The sequence below is a fragment of the Parambassis ranga genome, chromosome 9 (genome assembly GCF_900634625.1).
Source record: "Parambassis ranga chromosome 9, fParRan2.1, whole genome shotgun sequence".
In the NCBI taxonomy this organism is placed as follows: domain Eukaryota; kingdom Metazoa; phylum Chordata; class Actinopteri; family Ambassidae; genus Parambassis; species Parambassis ranga.
In genome coordinates, this window is record NC_041030.1 from 8,751,440 (window position 1) to 8,775,293 (window position 23,854).

The window sequence follows — 23,854 nt, forward strand, 5'->3', positions numbered from 1 at the left end:
CATTAAGTACTGTAAAAGCTAATCATGTAACACTGATCCTGATAGCACTGGGGGATAAATATTTTTTGAGTTGGCCCTTGATAGTAAAGGAAACATCAGTATGTTTCGTGACCCATCTTTCCCTTTAGTACCTTGCTGATAAGGACTTGTTGTGCTGTTTATGTAAACAAATTACACAGTGATGAACTCAAAGAATTTTGATGCTAAGTGTCCTCGTAAATAGGAAGGAAGCGCAGTTAAAGCCTGGCAACATGGAGTCAAATACCCGGTAATTTTTGCCAGATGTCCCCGCTTTTAGCAAACAGTAGTGGATCATCATTTTTGTACAAAGGTTCAAAAGGCTTACAGGCTTCTGGAGAAAATCTGCATGCCTCATACAGAAGTATACACCATGCTGTCTTCACCTGTCATAATTTTGTAACAGTTTGAAAGCTCCATTCTCACCAATAATTAAAGCTCTACTGGTAGGTCTGGTTCTCATCTGATCTGTCATGTAGCCGTCTTTATCTTTGATGGATAACAGTAATCAGCAATGGCTTAATGGGATTTCAAAGCGCAGCGTTAAGATTAAATATTACTTTATTAAACCCTGTATAGAAATTAGGTTGTGGTGGCATATATCAAAAACAATAGATACAATACAGGGAAAAATGTTATATACACACACACGAGAGAGCAGACAAACGAACATAAATACACAGTTAATGTAACTAAGAAGTTTGAAGTGCTCCTGAGATGATGCTTTAGGTTAAGTTTGTACACAGCTCTGACAGTCACAGATGGAGTTTGATAGCGGATGGCAGGAATGACTTCCTGTACTGTTCCTTAGAGCAGCAGGGCTGCAGCAGGCTGTTGCTGAAGCTGCTTCTCAGTTTGTGTTGTAGAGAGTGTGGGAGGGATTACCCATGGTTGTCAGCAGTTTAGCCAGCATCCTGCCTTTTTAATGGGTTTGAGTGTTGACAATCAAAACAAATATTTAATAATTGTGCCTTCACTGCAGTACATCCACACTTATTAGTAGAGAAGCTTTTTGCTTTCTGCAACAGAAAATGTATCAAATGATCCTTACCAAGCAGTTTCAAAGCCCAACCCTGAAAATTAGCATAAAGTGACATTCTCTTCTTGTTTCTCAGAGGATGGATGTTTTTTTCTTTTTAAATCTTTCTTTCTTTTAAATTTTGACTGCTTTCCATCTTATCTGCATTTTCCCATCCTATCCCATCATTTTTCATGTTGGAATTGTGCAGTCATTGCATTCAGAAATTCACAACAGGTTTTGTGGTGAGTCGATTCTGTAAATAATCGTGCAAACCCTGACCATACAAATGCAAAATATTCATTATGGAATGGCACATCACTCAGCAAATCAAACTGAACAGTTCTACTGTTTGTTTAGCCTGGTACTTACCATATCACACTACACTGCAGACTCTGTACATTAAACTCAATGGTCACAACCACTATGAGATGTTTAGATCCTTTTTCACTACGCTTGCATGACTTTTTGTTTGTATTTGTTTTCCTTGAGAGAACATTTGGATTTAATGAATCCTTTGGCAATGTTAGTCATGTGTCTTTGGTTTCAGATTCCTTCCATTCCTATTTGATGTGGTTGCACAATTCATGTCAAGGGGACTTAGGCCACTGGAAGTGAAGTGCTGCTAGAGATGAAAGGCGGCTTATGCAAATGTCCACTGTCTTCACCTGTTGATCTAATATTAATCCTGGCCAGCAGAAACATGTGACTGATGAAAACATGATTGGGTCCCACATTTTACTCAAAATGAATTTCACGCTGCGTGTGTCTTTTCTTTTCAGGGTTTTGACAAGAGTGTGTGTTGAACTGATCGCTCAATGGCACTGACGGTGAACCTGATTGGTCCTTCACCATGGGGCTTCAGAATATATGGAGGAAGGGACTTCAAGAAAGCCATAACTGTATCAAAGGTACTCGCAGCCCTGCTGCTAAACCCTATCACACCTTTTCAATCCATACCTCCTGTTTTTGTCAGCACAGTCTGTAATGGCATGTCATGCAATTCAACTTCCTTCTCTTCACGTCTCTTTTCTTGTCTTTGTTTATGTCCGCTGCTGCTTTGCACCTATTTCCTTGACTACTGAACCCTTTTAGAACAAATGGAAGTAGATTACATTTGAAGGAAGCCACTGATTACAGTAACAGTGGAAGTCGAGGTGGGAGGTGAGGGGTTCCTGATCCCAGGGTGCAATGTACCAGTGAGGCTTTGTTTTTGTGGTACCACCCAGGCATTACCATGTGCATTAATGAATTTGTACTCAAGCACGTGCATGTTCTTTTTACTCACCATATTTTTCTAGTCACAGGACAAAAAAATAGAACAGGAGAAGCAGAAATATTACCACTGTAAGCAGTGTGCAGTAAACACCACCAGGAAACCTTGCTCAGGCTCACTTCTGCAGAGACACTCTGTTCTGTTCACTGCACATCCTGAGAGTCCTCCAGAAGCTCATCACCCCATAAAGGATAAATTATGGAAAAGCCATGGCAGGGTACCAATATTTCAAACAGCTGGAACTTCAAGCTCCTTTAACTTCAAAAGCATTTATTGTTTGGCACTACTTAACAGCTTATGCAAGAAAAACACCATCATTGCATGAATAATGGGCTTAAGCCTGAATCTGTTACTGCTGTCCAGTAAACAACACAGGCGTGTTTGCTTGTCTCAAATATCAAACGGGTTCTGTGAAGTGACTAGAATCCCTGCTGGAACAGGAACGTCAGCTCTAAAATTGGTTTTCAAAACCCAGTGTGAGAAAGTGTTTGTCTCGCCCTCTGGCAGTGAACCACTATAGGGTTGAACCATCTGAGGTGGCTGGGGCTTGGCACAGAGATGACATGGATGCCCTCTTTCATTCTTCTCGGCCTGAAGGATGGCTTGCCCCCTTTTTCTCTTGGGCACAGACCCTGGAAAAGAACCCCCAACTGATGGTAGTTTATGTGAAACCAGGCGTATTCTGATCAGAAAAGGCACACAGTATTGTGGGTTACCACAGCAACGCTTAATCGCCTCTCTAGTGGACCCACAGACATGGCACCTCTGCCCTCTTGCTGACTGACAAACAGTCTGTTGACTGGCATCTCTTTTCCCCTACAGAGGCAGAAATCAGACTTTCACCCTCCATGATTGGCTGTTGATTTATTACGTTTTTGCATTCTTTGTTTTATTGCCTCATTCTGGTTTTAATTGTGAGGTCAGCACTGTTTGCAGCAAATGTCTTTCTTCCCTCTTAAGTTTAAGCTTCTCATTTAAACTTTTGTTATAGTTGGCCTATGTGTTGGGTGTGTATGCCTGGGACACAGCACCCAAGCTGAGAACGGCAGCATGGACGTTTTGTTTCGGCCCATTAGTGTGGAATTCTCTCTGATGTGGTGGTATAGCATTGGCTCTGACATGTGGTGAGGCTGGTTACAAAGGTCAGGTCCAGTCAAACCATCAAGTTGTGTCACAGTAATGATTTCTCCCCAAGGGCGTCATGAATCTGCTCACTGTAGACCGGTGCTGCCTTGTTCCATGTGTGTAAGAAATCCTGTGGCGTCTGTTGGTGTTTACTATGACTTATGGAGAGAGACATCTAGATTGAGAATGTGTGCACAAAGAGTGAAAGTCAGTCACTGACAAATGATAATGTCATAAGATACTGAGGTGTCTATGCTTGTCAGATGGATAGCATCCAGAAAGTGTTATTTTCAGGACCTGGGGCCAGTAGGACCTGACAGGGGCTCATTCTTCTTTTCAACAGGTCAATGGGGGCAGCAAGGCAGAGCAGGCAGACCTGCAACCTGGTGACATTATCTTGGAGATCAACGGCGAAAACACGGCTGACATGCTGAACGTGGAAGCCCAGAACAAGATCAAGAACTCAAAGACCCAACTGCAGCTGGTTGTGGAGAGGTATGCAGATCTGCCATGTTAACCTTTATAGTTTTTATTTGGCAGTATTTATGTTTTATTTTATAAAATGCAGCGCAGTGTAGCTCCTAATAGTTATCTGGCATCCCCTTGATTTTTTTTTTTTTGTGCCACAGACCACAATCGCCCCAGCTCCCATCTTCCTTTACACTGTTTTAACTCCATGTGAGCACTGTACAAACAAAACAAGTGATTGTAATCAGGGGAAATGCCAGCATGTAAGAGAGCCACACTGTTCCCTTCCCTGGTCCCTCCTAATAAACTTTGTTTTGAGATTTTGAGCTGGGGAATAAAGCACTCTTCCTTCTAGCCAGGCTGACATTTTGATTAAAGGGCATCTTTAATTCTAACTTCTTGTCACTGCTTTTAAACATTTCTGTCTTTTTGCATACACACACATGCACACACACTCAAACATGCACACACACTTCCACATACTTCCTCCTTGGATGTCCATGTGAGTGCATTTTTCCCTTCTGACCTCATGTCTCCCACCAAGCCAGAAACAACACCATTACTCCATGCCTGCCCAGGACAATGCCACTGTGCAGCTCGGCTGTGTCTTTAATCCCACTGTGTGAACTGTCACAGACACTGTGCCTCCTATCCTAATGCTACTTATCTAGCATGTTAACTGAGTTCAGGCTTTTAGAAGGATGGTAATTGAGTAGCACAAATCTGTAATCTTTAATTTGTTCTTTGCTTAGTTGAGGGTAGTGATTCCAGCCAGCATCTGGTTTGTCCTCATGAAACCAGCAGTGATGTGGGTACTGTCACACAGGTGGTGTTGCCCACTGGAAGAAGTTGGCATCAGCCCTTCCTCAGAATAGAAGTGTTGTTTTTAGCTGTGTCTGCTGCTATATACTGAAGCTGAGGAGCATCACACGCTGTATGTATCCTTTTGTTATTGCTGCCTTTAAACTTTAAAGCTTTGTAGTCTGGGTTTGTTCACAACTTCATGGTTCATTGATACATTGTGAGTGATGCCATGTTGACTTATGCATTTGTCAATGTGATATTGTTGTCAGATAATTGTTGCCATCAGACCTTTACCACATCACTTTAGGTTATTTAGAGTTCTTCAGAGAAATGTGCATATGAGAACAACCAGGCTCCATATTGTGGCTGAAGTGACACATTGCGATGTTTTGGTCGCTGTCTGAACCCAGCTTAAAGCAGTGATTAGTTTCATCTTGAATGAAGGTCACAGCTTGACACAAAGTATCTTTTGCTTCCAGTGGATTTGACTGCTTGGTTGATATTAATGGTTTTATTTCACTTCTGACAGTAAAGTGGTGTCTTTACAATGTAGATTTTTGACTTCAGGTCTCTTCTGTGACAGCTGTGAACAGCTAGTATCGGCACAGGGTTTCAAATGTTGATTTATGTCAGTTTCACATGTCAGAGGTTTAAATTCATGGTTAGCATTTTTACCACTAATTCTTCTTGTGTAAGTGAGACCTGTAACCTCAGGTCATTGCTTATAGTCCAGACACTGGTCTGATCACTGACCTAAAACACAACATTTCTCACTCTCTAAAAGACCACAGCTTCTTCATGTGCTCCCTTTTATGCTACAAAGTGGAAGTTGGAAACAATTCATGGTGTATCTCAGCTGGGCGGTTCATTTAAAGCAATGAGTTTTTCAGGCATACATCATTAATACCCTTCCTATGGGAAGAAGCATCTTATGGGTGCTGTATCAGTTTTCTTCTTCTTGACATCTCTCTCCTGCTTACACTATGTGGAGCTGAGGCCACTAGAGGTGTGTTTCTGGGTGATTTACCACAGGCATCCAGGCCTTCCTGTGTGCCTCATTACCTCAGGCTCAACCAAGAGGCAGTCAGCCTCTGGCCCTGCAGCCAGGGGGGCACTGTATGTTTGCATTGGCGCTTACACTGCCCATATTTTCCCTTCCAAATTCAATGATGGAACTGCTTAGAATGTGTTTTCTATTTAAGAAAGAAAGTCAGAAATATGCTAGACATTAAGAGAGTATTTTCAAATGGGGGGGACTGGAAGTCTGCAGGACTAATTTCCGAGATCCACCGGAGCATAATGGTGCCATAGGTGACACCTATGCAACAGCAAAAGGGACATCAAAAATCGTTTTTACTAGCCTGCACTTCAAATTAAGTTTACCTAAACTTACAACCCTTAGAAAATTGATTATTTTACCTTCACTCCACATGTTCCTTGCAAGTTTCATGAACATTATATAACATGCATTTAGTACATCAGAGTGTCATTTAGAGAAGTTGAAGTTATATTTGGACACAAGAACTTCATTGCTGGAAGCCGACTTTATGCAGTAATGGAATCAGACTTTATTCCATGGTGCATGGTTGGATAAAAGTGTATGAAGTCAGTGTTTGCAGTCAGTTAATTTCTGTGGTTTTCTGCCTTTCAAGACCTGCACCTCCCAGCCCTGGACAGACCAACGGCATCAGCACTCCTGAACAGCTCACCGGACGCTTCCAGGTAAGTACTTCAGTCTACAGTTTGCCTTGATTACACCAAATTAGATGCAAAGTCTAAGGGTTTTTTTTATAAGATGACTTGGGTCACAAGTGCCTGTTCTGTTTGAGAAATAGATGCAACCAGTACAAAACATATAGTGCTTTCTTGAGGTCATAATGTGTAAAAGTTACATGTCCAAATCTTAGTAACAGATGCAGTTATTGTTGTTTTTATAGGAGGCAGTAATAGTGAGTCGTGATGAGAACCAGAACTACAGAGAGTATACCATCTGCAGCCCTGTGTCTCTGTCCCCGGGACCCTACTCTCCAGACCCTCCTGCCAGCCCCGACGGAAAGAGGGAGAGGCTGACACCCACCACAAGGAGGTAGTTGGCAGCACCTAATGCTTTTTCCTTCACTATCCTTGAGCCGGTTTAAACATGTTGATTTTATTAAAAATAATTCAGATATTATTGATTCCCTCTTACTTTCCTGTTACTTTCCTGTTACTTAAAAATCACAGTTTGCACAAGCGACCAGAGACAAGATGGAAAAGAAATTCTTTCTGCATGAACATGGTGGAGGGGGAAAAAAAAAGACTTTTTAGAGCTCCACATTTCAGATGGGCAGCTGAGACTTTTTCAGTAACCCAACCATTCACTGCCTAAATGGGCCTGTCTCTGGACAAAAGGCTGCAGCAAGTGCTCTCTTGACTCCACAACAGGCGAGTCAATAGGTATGGGAGTAACAGACAGAAAGTGGAGCCCTGGGATTGTACTGTAGTAACAAAGGATATGCACAGGATATCACATTCCTCCGTTTGCATTCACTTAAACAAAAGGCAGAATGTGGAACGTTCACCATAGTTTCTCTGTGCTTGGACATTTGTTAACTCTCCTGGACCAATTTTTAGTAGGCCACAGTTCAAACCAAATGTTTTTCCCTTGTTTGGTCTGATGAAGCTTCCTGTCCAGCACTTTTGTTCTCAGTGTTAATATAGTGTTCTTTTCATTGTTTTTTTCCCCCATAAATGATTAGTATTTTTGTACTTTAGCAGTAATTTTAGGAATTGAAGTTGATGTTTATTGGCACTGTTTGTAGTCTTAGTAGTATTGTTAAGAAGGCTTTTGTTGTAGGTCCATGTAGATAGCAAAAGAGGTGGAACTGCATCAACAAGCAAGCAAACATGTTATGGTTGTCAAGCAAATACCTCAAACAAATCCTTTGTGGTGATTTTAATTTATTAACTCGGTGTAAACTGTCGAAGGTATCATCCCTCAGCAGGAATTTCACTGATGACTGCCACATGGATTATGCAATTACCCATAATGAGATATAACAGACAAACTATGTTGATAAAGCAGTATTTTACCCATTTTATGTGTATTCTACATTCTTGTTACAGTGTCCAGCTGCGCTCATGGTCACCGGAAGAGAGGAGCAACAGGCTGTCCAGACCTCTTTCACAGGTTAGTTTCAGCTGCATCCTTTTACCTTTCATCCTTTTTTTTGATTGTAGTTGGATTTCGGCTGATTTGTTTGCTAAGATACTTTTCCACCCTGTACCAAAAAGACTGAATTCCACCTATAAAATGTATTTAATTAGTTGGAGACAATTGGTTTTTAACATCTATGAAATTGTTGTATGTTAAAGCCAATTTGATGATGATGATGTCAGATTTGGTCACACAGACATATGATTTTGGGATATTTAGGAATTGGCTACATTGTCTGGGTGCAGGGAGCATGTACTGGACCATTGCATGCCAAGTCCTTTAAAAGTAAATCTGTCACTCATCTGTCATTCAGATGGAGCTGTAGGCTGCAGTTCACACAGACGGTACAGTTGAAGGTTTTTGTCCTCTGTGTATTGATGTGAGGACTGTGTTTATTTGGACTGTGCTGGCCCAGGCTGTAAGAATAACATGTTTGAATTCTTACCCTTGTCTGCTGAATTGTTGGTCTCTGATGCCACAGGAGGTGCCCTGGGCTGTGTACTGAACATGCACTTCACATTAAAGGCAGGATACAGACAGAGGTTGACATTTTTATAGGAGGGAGTGTATAAACTATAAAGGTCATTCTTTGAAAATATCTGACATTAAGCTGAACAGCAGTCTGGAACCAATTCATTCAGAGACTGTTTCAAGAAAAAAAAAGATTTATTTTCCTCCAAACAATGGCCTTAACCTTTGGTTGTCTGATTGGAGGCTCCTTAGTCTCAGCAAGCAGCAAAATATGAAAAGAAGTAAAGTACAGACGAGGGGTTATCATAAGACTACAGCTGAGCTATGCTGTGTCCATTTACCATTTCCAGCGACAAAACCCAGAGCGGAGACTCGGGTCTGGGAGGATTTCAGTGAGTTAAAGACAGAGAATGTTGTGGGAAAGTTCATCATAAAGTATTTCAGCTATGCCTACATACTCTGTCCAAGCATGGGTCCCACTGAAGACAGAACATGTGAGCTGTCGGAGCAGGAAAAAACAATCAGGACCTTTTGTAGTGGCACAAGGAATTCCAGCCATTTTTATAACTCTGGACATTACAAAAGTTAGATAAATATGCAAGAGGTTTGAACTTCAAAACATTCAAACATTCCTTCTAAGAGGCAGCTGGCTGAGAACATCCACTTTTAGGTTTTTGCTTTGACTTTGAGATTGTTTGTGTGCACATGTTTAATGGGATTCAGATGGAGTGTCACTCACAGTGGCGTCATGTCTCTTAAAAATGGTGAATCACATCAGGGTTGCTTTGATCTTTTACATGCTGGAAAGAACACCATATAGCCATGATGCAATCTGGGTCCTAGAATACAATAGAATTATTTATTGTTATTGTCCATATTATGCAACAAGATTTAGTTTCATTGACACATGGCCAGTCCATGCCACCATGAAATTATGGCCATCCCAAACGTAGTCTTTAGAATGGAATCTGTCAAAACTAATGTAAAGCCACATAAGATGGTGGTGCTTTCCAAGATGTTTTTGGACACAAGAGGTTGCACAGGATGTGCAGAGCTCATTCTTATTATTGATGATATTAGCGAAGCAGAGTAAACAGAAACATTGATCATTGTGTCTGTGAATGTGCTAACGGGAAGCTGGCTTTTAGGCATTAAGTCTCATCAGTGACGTCTAATACTGTGGGATGGGCCATTGAGCCATCCAGTAACTGTTCAGAACTAAACATTCAAACTAACATTCAAACTTATCACCGTCACTGTCTGTAATCAGTTGAGCCCCGCTCAATTAACTGAACCTTTAATATATAATAGATCTGTTTTGTGTTAAGTCTAAAATGTTGATGCAAATACTGTGCTACGAATTCTTTGTGATTAAATGTTATATAACACCTAGATTCGTGCAATCAATACATTTAAACCTGTATTTTGTTAGCTTTAAACATGCAGGATCAGCGTGTGAAATTATATTCCAGATGATTTCATCGGATTATTTTGGATCTTGGAGTGCTGACTCTTCAGAAGTCTTTATTTACAGTTGGGTAGTTGCATCCTTGGGCTAACTTACTGATATTACATAAAAGGCTTATTTAGACTGCCCAGCCCCCATCCCCACCTTGACCCTGATGAAATTCTCATAAAACCAGGGGTCAACAACCCTAGTGTTGATCTCAATCACCTCATAAGTCTGAGACTCACACCTGTCTGTTGGAAGTTGAAACTGAAGATGAGAAGTGAAATGTTTTCAGGGAACCCAAACATGTCTCTGCCACCGTTTCAGTACTCACTGCTCTGACCTGTGATACTGAGAATCCACACATCAATACTTATCTTTCACTGAGGACTTTACAGAATAACTATGACATTGACAGATTTATTTTTCAGCATCTTAAACCACATTCAGAATACCTCTGTAAACTCAAAATGTGGTTGCCTGCAAACCATTGTGGAAGTTGGCCTACCCCAAAGCACAGTAGGAGTTTTGCTGTGGCTGAGAGCTCTATCAATATGAACCCACTCCTGTCAGGACGGCCCTGCATGTTTGTGGTGTTTATGGAGTCGTCTGCTCTCTTTAACATTTTAAAATATATTCATTCTCACAGTATTCCTTTGTTGGAATCCATATTGTCTTGTCTCCTCTGGGAGCCCTGTTTTGGGTATTTTTATCTGTCAGTATCATTGAATTAAATACGTCCAGTGGATGAGAGTTTGGGGTTTTGGCTGACCCCATCCTCTAAGGGATGTCTACGTCTGATTTTAAAGTGGTGATGAGCCTCCCGCCGCAGCGTTGTGATTAGTGAGTAGAGTTCTTTCAGAGCACTCAGTGGGGAAATGGCTGGAAAGAGGCCTGCCATGGGTACATTGTGCTTTATGCTGCTCGGGCTGGCAGGAACACAGCATCCCAGTGAGTGCTGAGATGTGAAGCCTCCATGACAAGGGCCTCTGTCCTGCCGGAGAGGTGCAGAGTGCTGCTGTATCAGGTGATCAACCTCACTGAAAAGCTCCTAAAAGGCTTTTCCACCCCTGTTTTGGCTCCCTAAGTGAGGAGAGTGGGATGCGCAACAGGAGCCCCCATTTTCCAGGGTGTTGGATATCCTGAGAAAGAGCCTGTGTACAATAGTGGCTGTGATGGCAGACGCAGTAGAAGGCTAGTGCAGCTTTTTTTTTCTTGCGTCACAAGGCTTGTTGTTGTGTGAACAGAGAGGGGGTCGGAGTGGGGCGAAGTGGACACCAGGGAGCACGCTGACATTCCCGGACTGCACTTAGGCTATCACGCCACTGGAGAGACCAGAGACTGGTCAGACACAGCGATGTCCTCGTGCCTCATCATGCCTCAACACACAAATGTATCATTTATAAGTTGGCTTTAGTTTATCTGCCTGTCAGTTTTTATTTAAGCAAGATGCTGATAATAATTTTGAAGGCCTATATTGACCTGGGAATTCCTGATATCATGTGATAGAGTCCATCCAACATTTGCAAATGTTACCATTTAAACTTATAAACCATCACCTCTTTTTGGACAAAAATGGCTAACCAGCTGTGGGAGAAGGTTTGTTACACAGAACCATGTAAGGAAAAGGTCCTTAAAACATCTTGGAAAGTGCAATAAAAATGCTTGGTATGAATGAATTGATCACAAGCTGTTATTAGCCATAGACCATATGCCGCACTCTATACTGTGATTTTTGTTTAAGAGCTCTAATGGGTAGAAAGATGGAACAAGGATTAGGTAGAGGTCATAGTGCAAGCCTTTGGTATAGGTAGAGGTCAGGTGTGGGAAGGACTGGTTAAGGCTGTCTTTATTTATTGCTTGAAAGTTACATAAATACACTACAACCTACACAGTAGATTTGTTTTGTCATGCCGTAATATGCCTGCCTGTGTTTATGGTCTTTAGGTCTTTAATAGCTACTGCACTACTACCAAGACAAAAGAAGCAAAGGCATCCTGGATTCCTGGCAGCTGGACTTGAGATCTGAACTGACCAGCCACTGTCATGATCCAGAGCCTCTGTTTATATCATCAACAAGTGACCACAACAGGGTCTCTGTTGCAGTGAGCAGTGCCAAAACCAAACTACTTTAACCCATCTTTTGGTCATTAAGACCAGGCTCCATGTCTGAGTTGCTGTTGCTGCACTTTGAGGTTCTTGAGGGTTGCCTGATCCTGTGCTGGGACAGGGAACCTTTATATAAATATCCCTCCATGTGTAGGATGGCCAGCTAGAGCAGGGTGACACACAGTTTTGGGCTAGTGCAGACCAAGCGTTTCCTCTCTGTGCTAAATTAGGTGGAGTGGCCTTGGCTGCCTGACATGTGTCTCTAAGCTCTTTATCCAGAGATGGCAGGGTATGGTATTTATCCATATGTCCACTATCCCGTGCAATTCTGTCCATTATCCTCCACACAGCAGGCCAGGCTGCACACCAGCAGAAGGCTTTGTGCTGCTCTATTCTGGAAGTTGTGGTTGGACTGGAGTAAAAATCTGTGGTCATCGCTTTGGAGCAGAAATAAAGTCTGTCAGGCATTTAGGAATAAAACTAGGTTTGGGTTTTTCAAATGGAGTCAAAGTAAAACTGCACACAGTCTTGGTTGAAAATTGCTGTAATTAGAAAGTCATCACTATCATTGAGACTGGAAGTTTATAGAGGTAAAAAAATCACCTCACCTGTAGCAGTCATGCACATCTCTGGCTTGACAATGATTGCATGAAATGATGCACTATTTCAGGCCTGTCAGGAGTGGGCCTCTTGTTTGGTTTGGCATGCTGGTGCTATGCTAAGCCAAACCAGTGTCCAGGGAGCATAGCTGGCTGTGGCTACGGTGGAGGGATGTTTTCTTCTCCCCTGCACAGTGAGCTCTGTGACAGGACAGTGTGAGGCCTTTTCACGTGGACCTGTAGCCATTAAGCTTGGGGTCCATTGTGGCCACTCCATGGGCAGCGTGCCTCTCCTCATCCCTGCTGATTGATCAGCGTGCCTGTTTTTCTTTCCCCTGGAGTGGAAAAGTAAACTGGGGCACTTTTGACTCCCTGTGCTTTCCAGGCGCACTCATGGGGACAGTCGGCCCTGCAAGTTTTATGGGGAAATGTTGGCTGGGAGAGATGGGCCTTTTTACTAGTTGGTGCTGTTTACGAAGGTGGTTGAGCAGTTCGTCAACATTCCAAAAGTTGTTGTCAAGGGAATGATGTGAATAACTGCCCCTCAGTGTATTCATGCCAAAGAAAATAGACAAGTTAGCATATATTCCTCTAGTTTTACAGAAGACAATGCACACCTATGTTTTACAGAAATGGTTACTAGGGCTACATTGTTGGTCATAAATCATAATTGTTAAATTGGTGAAATGTCATCTGCAGTTAACACAAGAGGATATTTCTCCTACACTGAGACACCATAAATACACAGCTGTCTGCCATTTTAGATTTATGTTTTAGCCATTAGTGGAAAGTCCTGTTGAAATATGAACATTAGGCAGTACTCCACCACGTTGTGTTGCAGTTCAGCCCTTTGTGTGGAACAAGTCAGACATGTTGTGATGCTGTCAGAAGAATACTCACTGATGAACTGTAGAAAGGGCACCCCATCTAGACCTCTCAGCTCATTATGACTATTTCAATCAGCAGTCTGGACTTAAATCCAACGTGTCTTTTACAATGCAGGGAAGAGAGCAGCCAAGCAACCATAAATTAGAAGTATCATGAAGTCCAGTGATTTTTAGTCTGACAATAATAATCTCCAGATGTCTAATAAGCTTGATAAGCTGCTTCAGTCTGAGCCTAGAGTGGAATTTTTAAAGGATGAAAAAATGTGTTGCGCATGGCACCCTTCATGTATACATAAACACATTTGTATTCATCCCTCTTTGTGTCTGTTGAGTTTTAGCGGCAGAGTGGGTAAGTTCCTCCCTCAGACCACCTACACTATGATCACATGAAACTACTTTGGCTTCACTCGGGGTCTGAAAGTTCTTGCTGTGCAATTAATTCCTTCATACTTCACACAGTCAGCTTTACCCACAATTATCATGTGCTGAGCTACAGGAATCCTGTATGTTAAAACTACAGTATGCGATAATGTTCCATGATGTTCCAGCTGTCAAACATGTCTCTGAGCATATACTTGTTCATTCATAGGTGTGTCAGCAAAGTTTACTTTGGCACTGGTTTTGAATTGGGAATGGAGACTGGAAAACACATTTAGAAGTAGCTCTGCTGTAGCTTGCAGCAGATAGAATTACTGTATGCTGACAGTCATCCTGTTGTCTTCTCCTGTGCTGTTCATGTGGCCTCTAATCTTGTACATATGGTTCGTATCTGGAGCGGTCTGATGGTGTGTGGCCGTGGGCAGCGAATAAAGAGAGGAGGAGGTATTAGCACGGCAATCACATAAATCTGTCACTTTATTCCATGTTATTGAATGCTGTAGTATGTGAGACTATGCCAAGAATGTATATGTAGAGAGCATTATGGAGGATTTAGAGAATGAGCTTGACTTTTTAAGCTTTTTCCATGTGCTGCAGTGTGGAGTATAGACACTGTATATGAGTTGTACATCAGTGTTGTACAAGACGGCATGCTCTATGATTAGAAAACCAAAATCTCTGTGCAGTTTATTTAGATTACATGTCTACTCGTGTAGGCAGAAGAAATAGTCTCATTATGTCACCAACCCTCTGGTGTAGTCACCACAGTACTGTATTCTGAGACCTTAGAGTTTTCATAAAACACTATCGGTGAGATATGAGGCAATAAAAGGTAAAGAATGTTAATGACAGGATTTTTGATATAAGACAGTGTCCTGTGTTTTATTTGTTACAGTATGTGGACAACGTAATTCATCATTGCTCAGACATAATTACAAGGCAGGGTCCATCAGTGACAGTGGATAACGAGTAGGTTACTGTCAGCCTTACGTCTTTGCTCAGTCAGGACCTCCATCACTGCACACTGCTGAGTAGGAAACACTGTACACAGCTCTGATTGTCACCCAGCCCAGGATGTCTGCTGTCCCCCACCTCATTGTAGTAAAGCAGTCATGTCTGTGGTGGAGACGGTGAATGAGCAGTTATAGCACTTTCTTACAGCAGCACCAGCGTTCCCAAAATAAAAGCCCCTCTAGGCATCGCTCCTACTATGTGCTACTGGCTGATGCCCTGTAATTGAAGCTACAGGGTGGTAATGATGATGCAGAGTGGCTTGCTTGGAGCCAGACTGAAGCCTCCTCCACTGGCACTGTCCCCGATGTCTCCCATGGGTCTTGATCTGAAACAGCTGCCCTCACTACACTTTACCAGTTCCTGTTTGTTTGTGTCTTGAAGTGGCCAATCATAGCCCAAAGCCTTGTTTGTGTTTTATAGCGATGGTTTTGCATTTTTGACAGTTCCACTGCTATTTACTCTCCCAAGTCTTTTCTTAAACAGAGGCCACACTTGTTGTGCTCTGATTTAAGTGAAGGACTTATAGAGTTCATTTATCCAAAATGTTTGTGAGAGCAGCAAAAACTGAATTTTAAGAGATCAGCAATAGTTTTAAATTGTCCATAATTTGGGACTATTATAGATGGTGACTGTCTTCAGGCTTTGCCTCTGTCACACTTGGTTGGTCACTGTCCACCTATAACACAGGCTTCAACACCATTGTGGCTGAGAATAGCCTGGCAACATTTAACTGAACCTCTGTGTATGAAATTTTCTCTTCAGGAAAACAGACCTTATAGGTTACAGAGTGAAAAGCTGGCTGCATTATTGTAAATGAAGCTAAACGCCAGCACAGCATACCAGCGACATGCCCTAATGATCTGGGGTTTGTTGACTATGAACTCCTGATTACAGTTCAGTACAGCTTTAATCAGAGCTTCCTTCTCTCGCCTGCCACAGAAGCCACGAAAAATTGGTTGATGATTTTCTCCGTTGGGCTCTCCATCTCTGACTACGCTCCCGTCCAAGATAAAATAATAGGCTTTCCTCAGCTGGCCTACACCCCTCCCTGAGTTTGCTGGTGCATCAGACGTTGGGGGATTGTTGGCACTGCTATGATGAAGTTTACCAAATTCATTGTGGCTCTGAGGTCAACCGTGTGTAATGGTGGAACAGTGATCATTTTAGAACAAAGATGTTTGGGGGAGCCGAGTCTGAGGCCAGTGCCAGCCGTGCCATGGTTACTGCCATAAAAGTCTGGCAGTGGATACTGTAGAGTAGTGATGGAAGAGCTGCTCTGGTTGTTCAGTTTTTTTGAACTCTCTAAGGTCAAGCTCAATCACAGCTGCATGCTCCCCCGTCACAGCGGAGTGCTTGTTTTTTTTCCTCTTTCTCCGTCTTCCTTTTGTTTTTCTTTAGTTCATTGCATTCCTCTTGGGTCTCATAGATCACAGTTGTGATTGTATCTGTAAATTCTTTGAGAGCATGAAGATCAATGTTCAGTAGCCAGACACTTATATAACATATGCCTTGTTTGCATTAGCATGGATTCATATACACATGCTGTGTGGCTTCACTGGGTCTTCCTGAAGGAATCTCTAAAGCATGTATGTCCATCAGATATATGCCCTTTAGATTGTTTCACAGCAGGAGAGAACATAGACGTCTATTTTTGTACTCTGATAATATGAAATGCGTGATCTTCTGATCCTTGCGTTATTATGCTGGGTTTATCCTGGGAGGAATCACGGAGAGACATCCCAGTGATCGTTTCTGGTAAAGGCTTCCTGGCATGCACCACTAATCTGCCCACTCAGTAAGGGAAAAAGAAGAGGAAAATTGGACTCAATTGAGAACAGAGACATTGTTCAAAGAGTTGCTGAATTGGAAGCGGGTGCTGGCATCGGACACACAAATCTTTGACTCCATCCATGCCACTGTGTCAGCCTTGAGCTCCAGCATCAGCTCCAGCTCCAGCTCCAGCCTTAGACATGCAGCGGTCCAAATAGTCGGGTGGAGCATTTTCTCTCCTGGATGAGGCCTGTGTTACACTGATGCCAGCTGGTGACGGCTAAGAGAGGAAAACTCACTGAGCTGTATTGTGAAAGCTGTATTCTTGAGTTGTATGAGGGTTTTTCATTTGCAGAGCAAGTTTTCCTGGACTGTACACCAGCCAGAAATGAAGTAAGAGATTTGTTTCCCCTGCAGATGTGAAGTTGTTAAACAGTTAAAGTGTACCTTTTCCTACAAAAAAAAGAACTCTTGTTGCATGAGCGAACCTTCAGCGTTCAGTCAGTGGTCAGCATTACAGGTGGACATGGTTAGATACCAGACAGAGCTGTGGCTAAAAACAATTTGTTTGTTGGGATTCCTGACAGTAAAAGTGTCTGGGAGGATTTATGTTCTGTGCAGACCTAGTCCAGGTGTGCCGAGCCTTTATTGTGGGTGTGGGTATGTGTGTGTGTATGTGAGTGTGGTATCAGTTTCACTTGTGAGTCAAAGTTCACCATCTCTTATGACATAATTACATAAATAAATCAATCTGGTGTTACTGTGTGCTCCTGACTTTGGTTTCTGCTGAGCCAATAGGTATCGACAGAGCTGCAGAGACCTTTGTTCAGTAGGTATGTGGCGCCCTCTGCTGTCAAAAGGCAAATACTTTCCATTGTTTCTTTCCTTCCTACCGTACCTGTAGAATATCTTTTCACTTAAGCTGAGTGTGCAGTGTTCTCATTTCATAACAGAGGGCACTGTTTGTAAGTACTGTGGATAATTGGGACATTTGCACTGCATCTGGAACCAATTGAAGTACATGGTGGCTCTGCATTTCCCATCAAACCAGCTCTGCAGTTGGTGCCAAACATCTGTTGCCACATTATCTATCATCTAGCAGCTAAGAGGCAAAGGTACAGCTCTGATTATGAATGGTAGTCACGATAAGGATATGTTAATGTGCGTTGCTGTGATTGAGGTGGATCATTATTGCCAGGAAGAGAGAAATGCTGGGTGTGACTCATGCAATAGAAACTTTATTTGAGAGCACAGGGCACCAAATACAATCAAACAATGACTGAGTGTATTGTTATTTTAGTACTTGAAAATGGAAGAACTTCTCCAGGTTTCAGCCAAATATGCTGTTTCTCCATCTGGATCACATCGCAGCTATTGATCAATCTGTTGTTTTAACTTGACTGAATATGACAGTGTCAAACTTTGTTTTATTCCATGCTGTCACACAGTACAGTCTCTTCAGATTTAGAGCTTCCTGAAAGAAGGACATTACATGTGTTCAGTGCCGAAAGTGCTTTGTGGAGCAGTGATCCAGAAGCACTGCCAGTGAATTCCTGCCTCTGAACTGAACTGAGCTCTTTTTGTGTCTCTTCTACAGTTCCATTGCATCATTCTCTAAGCACTTCACACTGTGTCACCAGATTCCTTTGGAAGCTGGTTTCAGCTGCATTCGACTTTCATGCTTACTCACACTTTCATGCACTCATTGTTGCCTTACTCTTCCTTTACAGGAGTTTTCCTCACCAGACTACAGAAATAACTCGGTGTCCAGCAGAACCCCAACACCACCTGGGCGCTACTCTCCCCACAGCCCCATTGATCGGGATGTACCCATGTCCCCTCGACGCAGGTAAAGAGCACTTTTATTTATTTGTGTCAACGTGAGTACAGTGGTGTTTCTACTTTTGTTGATGCATTAATATATTAAAAGAGACATCTAAATGTAAGGAACTGTGGGCCTCTCCTATAACTGTGGAGCGTTAAACATGTGTGCTTTACAGATTGAGATTGTGTATCTACCTGTATACACAATGGCTTTATTTGTTAACCCTGTATATCTGTGGTTTTATCGTCCTACTGGGAAAGTATTCTTATAGTATGTACTTCTCTCAGTGCAGTGCACTGCACCGTCTAAAACGCAACAACAAGGCCAGTCTTTTTCCCATATAATTTTAATTGCTGCAATATACTGTAATTTTGTGCATGAGGTAGTTCGTGAACAGCTCTCAGGCTCATTTATATTGGTTGATATTTATAGTAAATGTACTATAATACCGACTAAAGTGATATTCTTGGCAGGCGTTATTTATCGTTCTCCTCTTTCAGGGCTTGTGTACAGATGAAATTACCATTTGTCTGCAAACTCAGTTCATTCATCAGTACACTGGCACTCTGTAAAGTGACTGCTGCTGGTGCCTATAGTTCTTTGCAGGTGCATATGGAGTCTGCGACTGCATGTTAATTTTCTGCATCAGCATGTCGTTTTCCTCACCACAGCTGCAGTTTCCTGCCTCACCCTCTGATGAGGTGATGTAGTTCATTTCCCAGCATGCAGGTGCTGCCCTCTGAGTATTTCTCAGAATGTTTTTTGTCCCCAGCAGAAATGAACATTTTTCTTTTAGCCTCTCATGTCTTTTGGGTCTTGCTCTCTGCTGGAGAACCTGTGCCTGTGTTTTCACAGTGCAGAGTGGTTGACTTTGCCCCCCACCCCCACCCTCGGGTTGCCATGGCTATAGTGATATGACAAGTCAGCAGCTATAGTCATAACAAAACACTATATTCCCAAAAAAGACTTGATTTTTCTTCTCCCCCCATTGGCCCTCAGTCTGGAGCCCCCAGCCTGCACAGCAAGCCTCTCCCTGCTCCTCAGCAGCCAATCAGGGCTTTAGTGACACCCATTGACCCACCCCTTCATGTCTGTGGCCAATGAGTTTCAGCCTAGGGGCACACCTTTTAGTCGGACTCTTGTTTTTCTGTCTTGTCTGGTTTAGATAGAGGTGTGTGTTCTGCATCTGTGTGTTCTGAGTGGTTTAAAAAAAAAAGGACTGTGAGCGGAGTTAGTGGGGTGCTCCTTGCCTCTGTCCTCTCTGTTTCTGTCTGAGGTGAGTTTTGTCATTTAGACTTCTTTTATACAAACGTTTGCTTTAGTTTTTTGCAGTAAGAAAGCTGTCTTCAGAAATGTGGTTGGAATTCTGCTGTGTGATCTTTGTGTTTTGGCTACATGCATTCAGAGCCCCTGTTTTCACCGCTGCTGCCCTGATTCTGTGCATGGAACCAAGCCCACTCAGTCTAAAATGCTGAATAGCTGTAAAGATGTGAAGAATATTTAAAACCACAATGCCAGGAACCAGGCTCAAACATGCAATCCGTGTGCCTTCACTACTCATCTATGCAGTCGCCTGCTTCGTCAGATGCATGCCATTCCTTTGTTTTCTTTTCATTTGTCCTCGACTTTCCATATGTTTTGAGATTGCATGTGAGAAGGGACAGGGTGAAACAAAAAGGGGAAAATGGTTTGCTGAGGGTGGAGCTGAGTATGTGGAAAACTTGGAGGGTCTGCTGCAGAGGTCTGTTTTCAATTTGAACCATGTTCATTGATGCAGAGGAAAAGGTCTGAGTGTTTGTTTCAGTCACATACATGTTGTTATGACTGTATATGTTTCCCTTCTTTTGGTGGGAAACAAACACAGACATGCAGCTGAAATCAGATCAAAACACATGTGTGCAAAATCATAGCATGTCACAGTTTCATTCGTTTCTTAATTTGGACGGTTGAGTGTAAAAAGCACTACAATCACTCCACTGTTCTCCCAAACTATGCTCTGTTTTTAGTCCTTATATTGCTTTATCTCATATTCTGTGAGTGGGAGTGTTTGTTGCTAAATTTTCAGTGCCTAAATACACAAGGACTGTCATTGTGTCCTTGTGCAACCAAACAGTCCTCAGTGGTTTACCTCTGCCTGATAAGTCACAGCAGGGTGGAGGTCATAGTTTCGGAGCAGATTCTTCACACCACAGGTGTCCATTAATGTGTAGATTGTGTTGCAGGTGAGAACAGGTGGGACAGTCCATCAGGGTAAGTCGACTGATTCTGGTTGACAAGCTGGCTACAGGTGGAAGATCAAACCACACCTGGACTGCTAAAGTGTACCTGGCTAACCGGTTCCTACTGACAGCAAACACTCTCCCTCCAGACAAATACACAAGAACATATTGTCTTTGTGTTCTTTTTACCTCACCAGTACATCTGTCAGTCCACAGGGTAATGCACATGTTTCTCAGAAGTACTAGATACTTCGATAAAAGGAGCAGTAAAAACGAGTTTGTTAATTAGATGGTGTCATCTCCTCAGGGGAATACTTTCTCTCCCCTCCCGCACTGGAAGAAATGAGCAGATTAAGTGTACAAAGTCCATGTCATGTGCTAGTCATGGGACATTTCTCATTGATTTAAAGGCTTGTCTGGAAATCGAGTATACAACGTGTGATCTAAAACTTTCTTCTCATCTGCCCAGCATGTTTGTAATAACCTGTGATGCACTGGTTCCTTCTGCAGCAGCTCCAGTTCTGAATTTGCCATGCAGAGGTTTGACAGGGACTCGGAGGTGTACAAGATGATCCAGGAGAATAAGGAGTCCCGTGCAGCACCTCGGCAGTCCAACACTTTTAAAATGCTACAGGAAGTCCTTGAAGCTGATGAAAAAGGTAAGAAACACTCTCCATTAGACGTAATAATATAATAATAATAATAATATATTATTATACAGAGAGAGTTACAGTTTCTCTATAACTCTGCTCTCCTGTTTTCAAGGTTTGTCTATTATGTCGACTCCAATTTAATTTACATCCTCTGCTGCATCTCCATCTTGAAATTTTCTCTGTCAAACGTGCCTCATGCAGAACAAGGGAGTGTGAGTTATTGACTTCCATATGGTCGTCACCTGTGCTGGATGCAGAGAGCAGCCCTCTGGTGTGCAGTTCATATTGTGAATATCCTATCACGGAATCATCTGTCTTCCTCTTCCCCCTTTGCTTTGATAAATGCTGGTGAAAATAAATCCAGACAGCGATAACATTCCTTCATGACATGATAATGACCAATGTTTGGAAGCACCATTTCATGAAGCGTGTCTCGTGGGTGATGAACTGATGACTGGTGGGGAACCCAAACAAGCGTCGCTGACAGAGGGCAGTGAAGACAAACAGCAGTGTTGATGCGAAGAGAAAGACATGAATGTGTCAGAACATCCTTGAGCTGATGAGCCGATCTCTTTGTATGTGTCTGTGTCCGTCTCCAGAAGCAGCCCTGCGGTTTCCAGGGAAACTTTCACCTAATGTCCCCAAACCAGCTCAGTCAGTGGGAGGAGTCAGCAAATACCACACCTGTGAGAAGTGTGGCACCAGCATTGTGTAAGTCAGGCCTGTGACTGAAAATCCTAAAAATCAAAAGCAGTAAACAGTAAAGGCATTAAAAGATTATAATTATCAGCTAACAATTGTGTCAGCTTTTTCTTAAAGAAACAAATGGCATTTATCTGCGCTGACCTCTACCCTCTAGCTGATTTACATTGGAAATGAGAGAAATCATTTGACCCTGCTGTCTCACTGACTGCTGTATTTGTCTGGCGTCTGACTGCACTCGTCTCTCCACACAGCACACAGGCCGTGCGCATCACTGATGAACGCTTCCGCCACCCAGAGTGCTACACCTGCACAGAATGCGGCCTTAACCTCAGGATGAGAGGTCACTTTTGGGTCGGAGATGTGATGTACTGCGAGAAGCACGCCAAAGAGAGGTACCAGGGCCCGGGCAGGTTCCCTCAAGCCGTCGTCTCCCCTCGCCAATGAGTCAGCCACTCCACACCTGATCCACTCTGAACATGGAGTGCTGCTTGTCTGAAACTCCACCATATCTGACTCAGTTATAGACCTTGGGATGATGCATTGAGGTGGACTTTAATCAGCGATATGGCAGAGGATATTTTTTTCTGATCACATTTAACCACACTTTGCAATATTATACCTTTCTTGCCTCTGTAGTAACTGTATAAGAGTTGGGGCTTTGTTTTCCATATGGCCCAGTGTCCAACTCTTTAGGTTATTCTTAGCTCTAATGATTCACAGCTGCCATGGACTCAAGCCACATCACACTGTACTACGGCCAGATACACATAACACCATCTCTTAAGACACACTCAACAGGACTGATTCTCGAAGATGAGGATCATCATTTGAATTTCCTGCTGGCACAAAGGGACCAAAATCTAACCCACACTGCATGCCTTTTTTTTTTACGTACTGTACACAGACAGTGCTGTGTAGGTGTGTATGGGTGCATGCTTTCACATGCAAAAGTGTGGTGGCTTCTGCATGCCTTCCCTGCATCTGGGTGCATGACTGTGTGTGCGTGTGTGTGTTGTGTGTGGATGCATGAGTGAAAGTGGAGAAAAGAGAGAAGGGAAGTGGGTTCAAGTTGTTACAAACACAAAGGAGTTTGTGCATTTTGGGCTAGAGTCAGGCCAAAAGCCCTCAGATTTTTCTGTATTTCTTTTGTAAACAGAGTAGAGATGATAAAAAATACTTATTTGCTGACTTGTTTTGTTGCTTTTGAGGGACTAGAGATTCATCCAATATACCTTTTTTGATGTTTTTCTGATTGAACTGTATTCTATAATGTAGATCATTTACAATGCATAATGTATGCACAGGACATTTAGTGTGAAAAGAATTGATGATACTTCATCTGTCCAGTTACAGCAATACTCAGAGATACACTATAATGTTCACATTTCATGTGGCACTTAATAAAAAAAAAACAATCACACAACCAGATGTTTTTCCTGCCTAATTATTTGTTGGGAAAGCACTTGTTCTGGATTCAGACCTGAGACCCACTGGTTCAGAGTCTGCTCTTCAAGGCTGCAGCTGCACTCGTGGCACCAGAAATGTTTTCTCCTGGTAAGTATTATTAATTTTTATAATTAATTATATATATATTATTTATAATTAATTTTATATTTAACTTAACTTTTATAAAACAAAAAACCTAAACAAAATTGAATTAGATACCATAAGCTTAAAATATACAGATTTCTAAACTGGAACTGGATTTAAACTGCAATTTTCCGTCGGAAGAAAAAACGTAATATTACATATATAACATATGTATATGTAACAAGCGTGGTGTGGAAAAACTATTGCTGCTAATTTTTTTACAACCGGTTTGTAGAGGTAAGAGATGAACTCATTGTGATCATACATCCTGTATCACAC

The 23,854-nt window shown here is 42.4% G+C and overlaps 1 protein-coding gene across 1 annotated transcript in view; it reads left to right on the top strand.

Annotated features, from left to right (window-relative positions):
• The window catches only part of pdlim2 (PDZ and LIM domain 2 (mystique)), a 29,068-nt gene extending 5,668 nt beyond the window's left edge, over positions 1 to 23,400 (top strand). Inside the window, exons 2-10 of the mRNA XM_028414978.1 lie at positions 1,819 to 1,947; positions 3,781 to 3,932; positions 6,362 to 6,431; positions 6,647 to 6,795; positions 7,815 to 7,878; positions 18,314 to 18,432; positions 21,138 to 21,286; positions 21,880 to 21,991; positions 22,237 to 23,400. Coding sequence (XP_028270779.1) covers positions 1,855 to 1,947; positions 3,781 to 3,932; positions 6,362 to 6,431; positions 6,647 to 6,795; positions 7,815 to 7,878; positions 18,314 to 18,432; positions 21,138 to 21,286; positions 21,880 to 21,991; positions 22,237 to 22,429 — 1,101 coding nt within the window. The 5' untranslated portion in view covers positions 1,819 to 1,854 and the 3' untranslated portion in view covers positions 22,430 to 23,400. The remainder of the gene's footprint in view (positions 1 to 1,818; positions 1,948 to 3,780; positions 3,933 to 6,361; positions 6,432 to 6,646; positions 6,796 to 7,814; positions 7,879 to 18,313; positions 18,433 to 21,137; positions 21,287 to 21,879; positions 21,992 to 22,236) is intronic.
• The last annotated feature ends 454 nt before the right edge of the window (positions 23,401 to 23,854 follow it).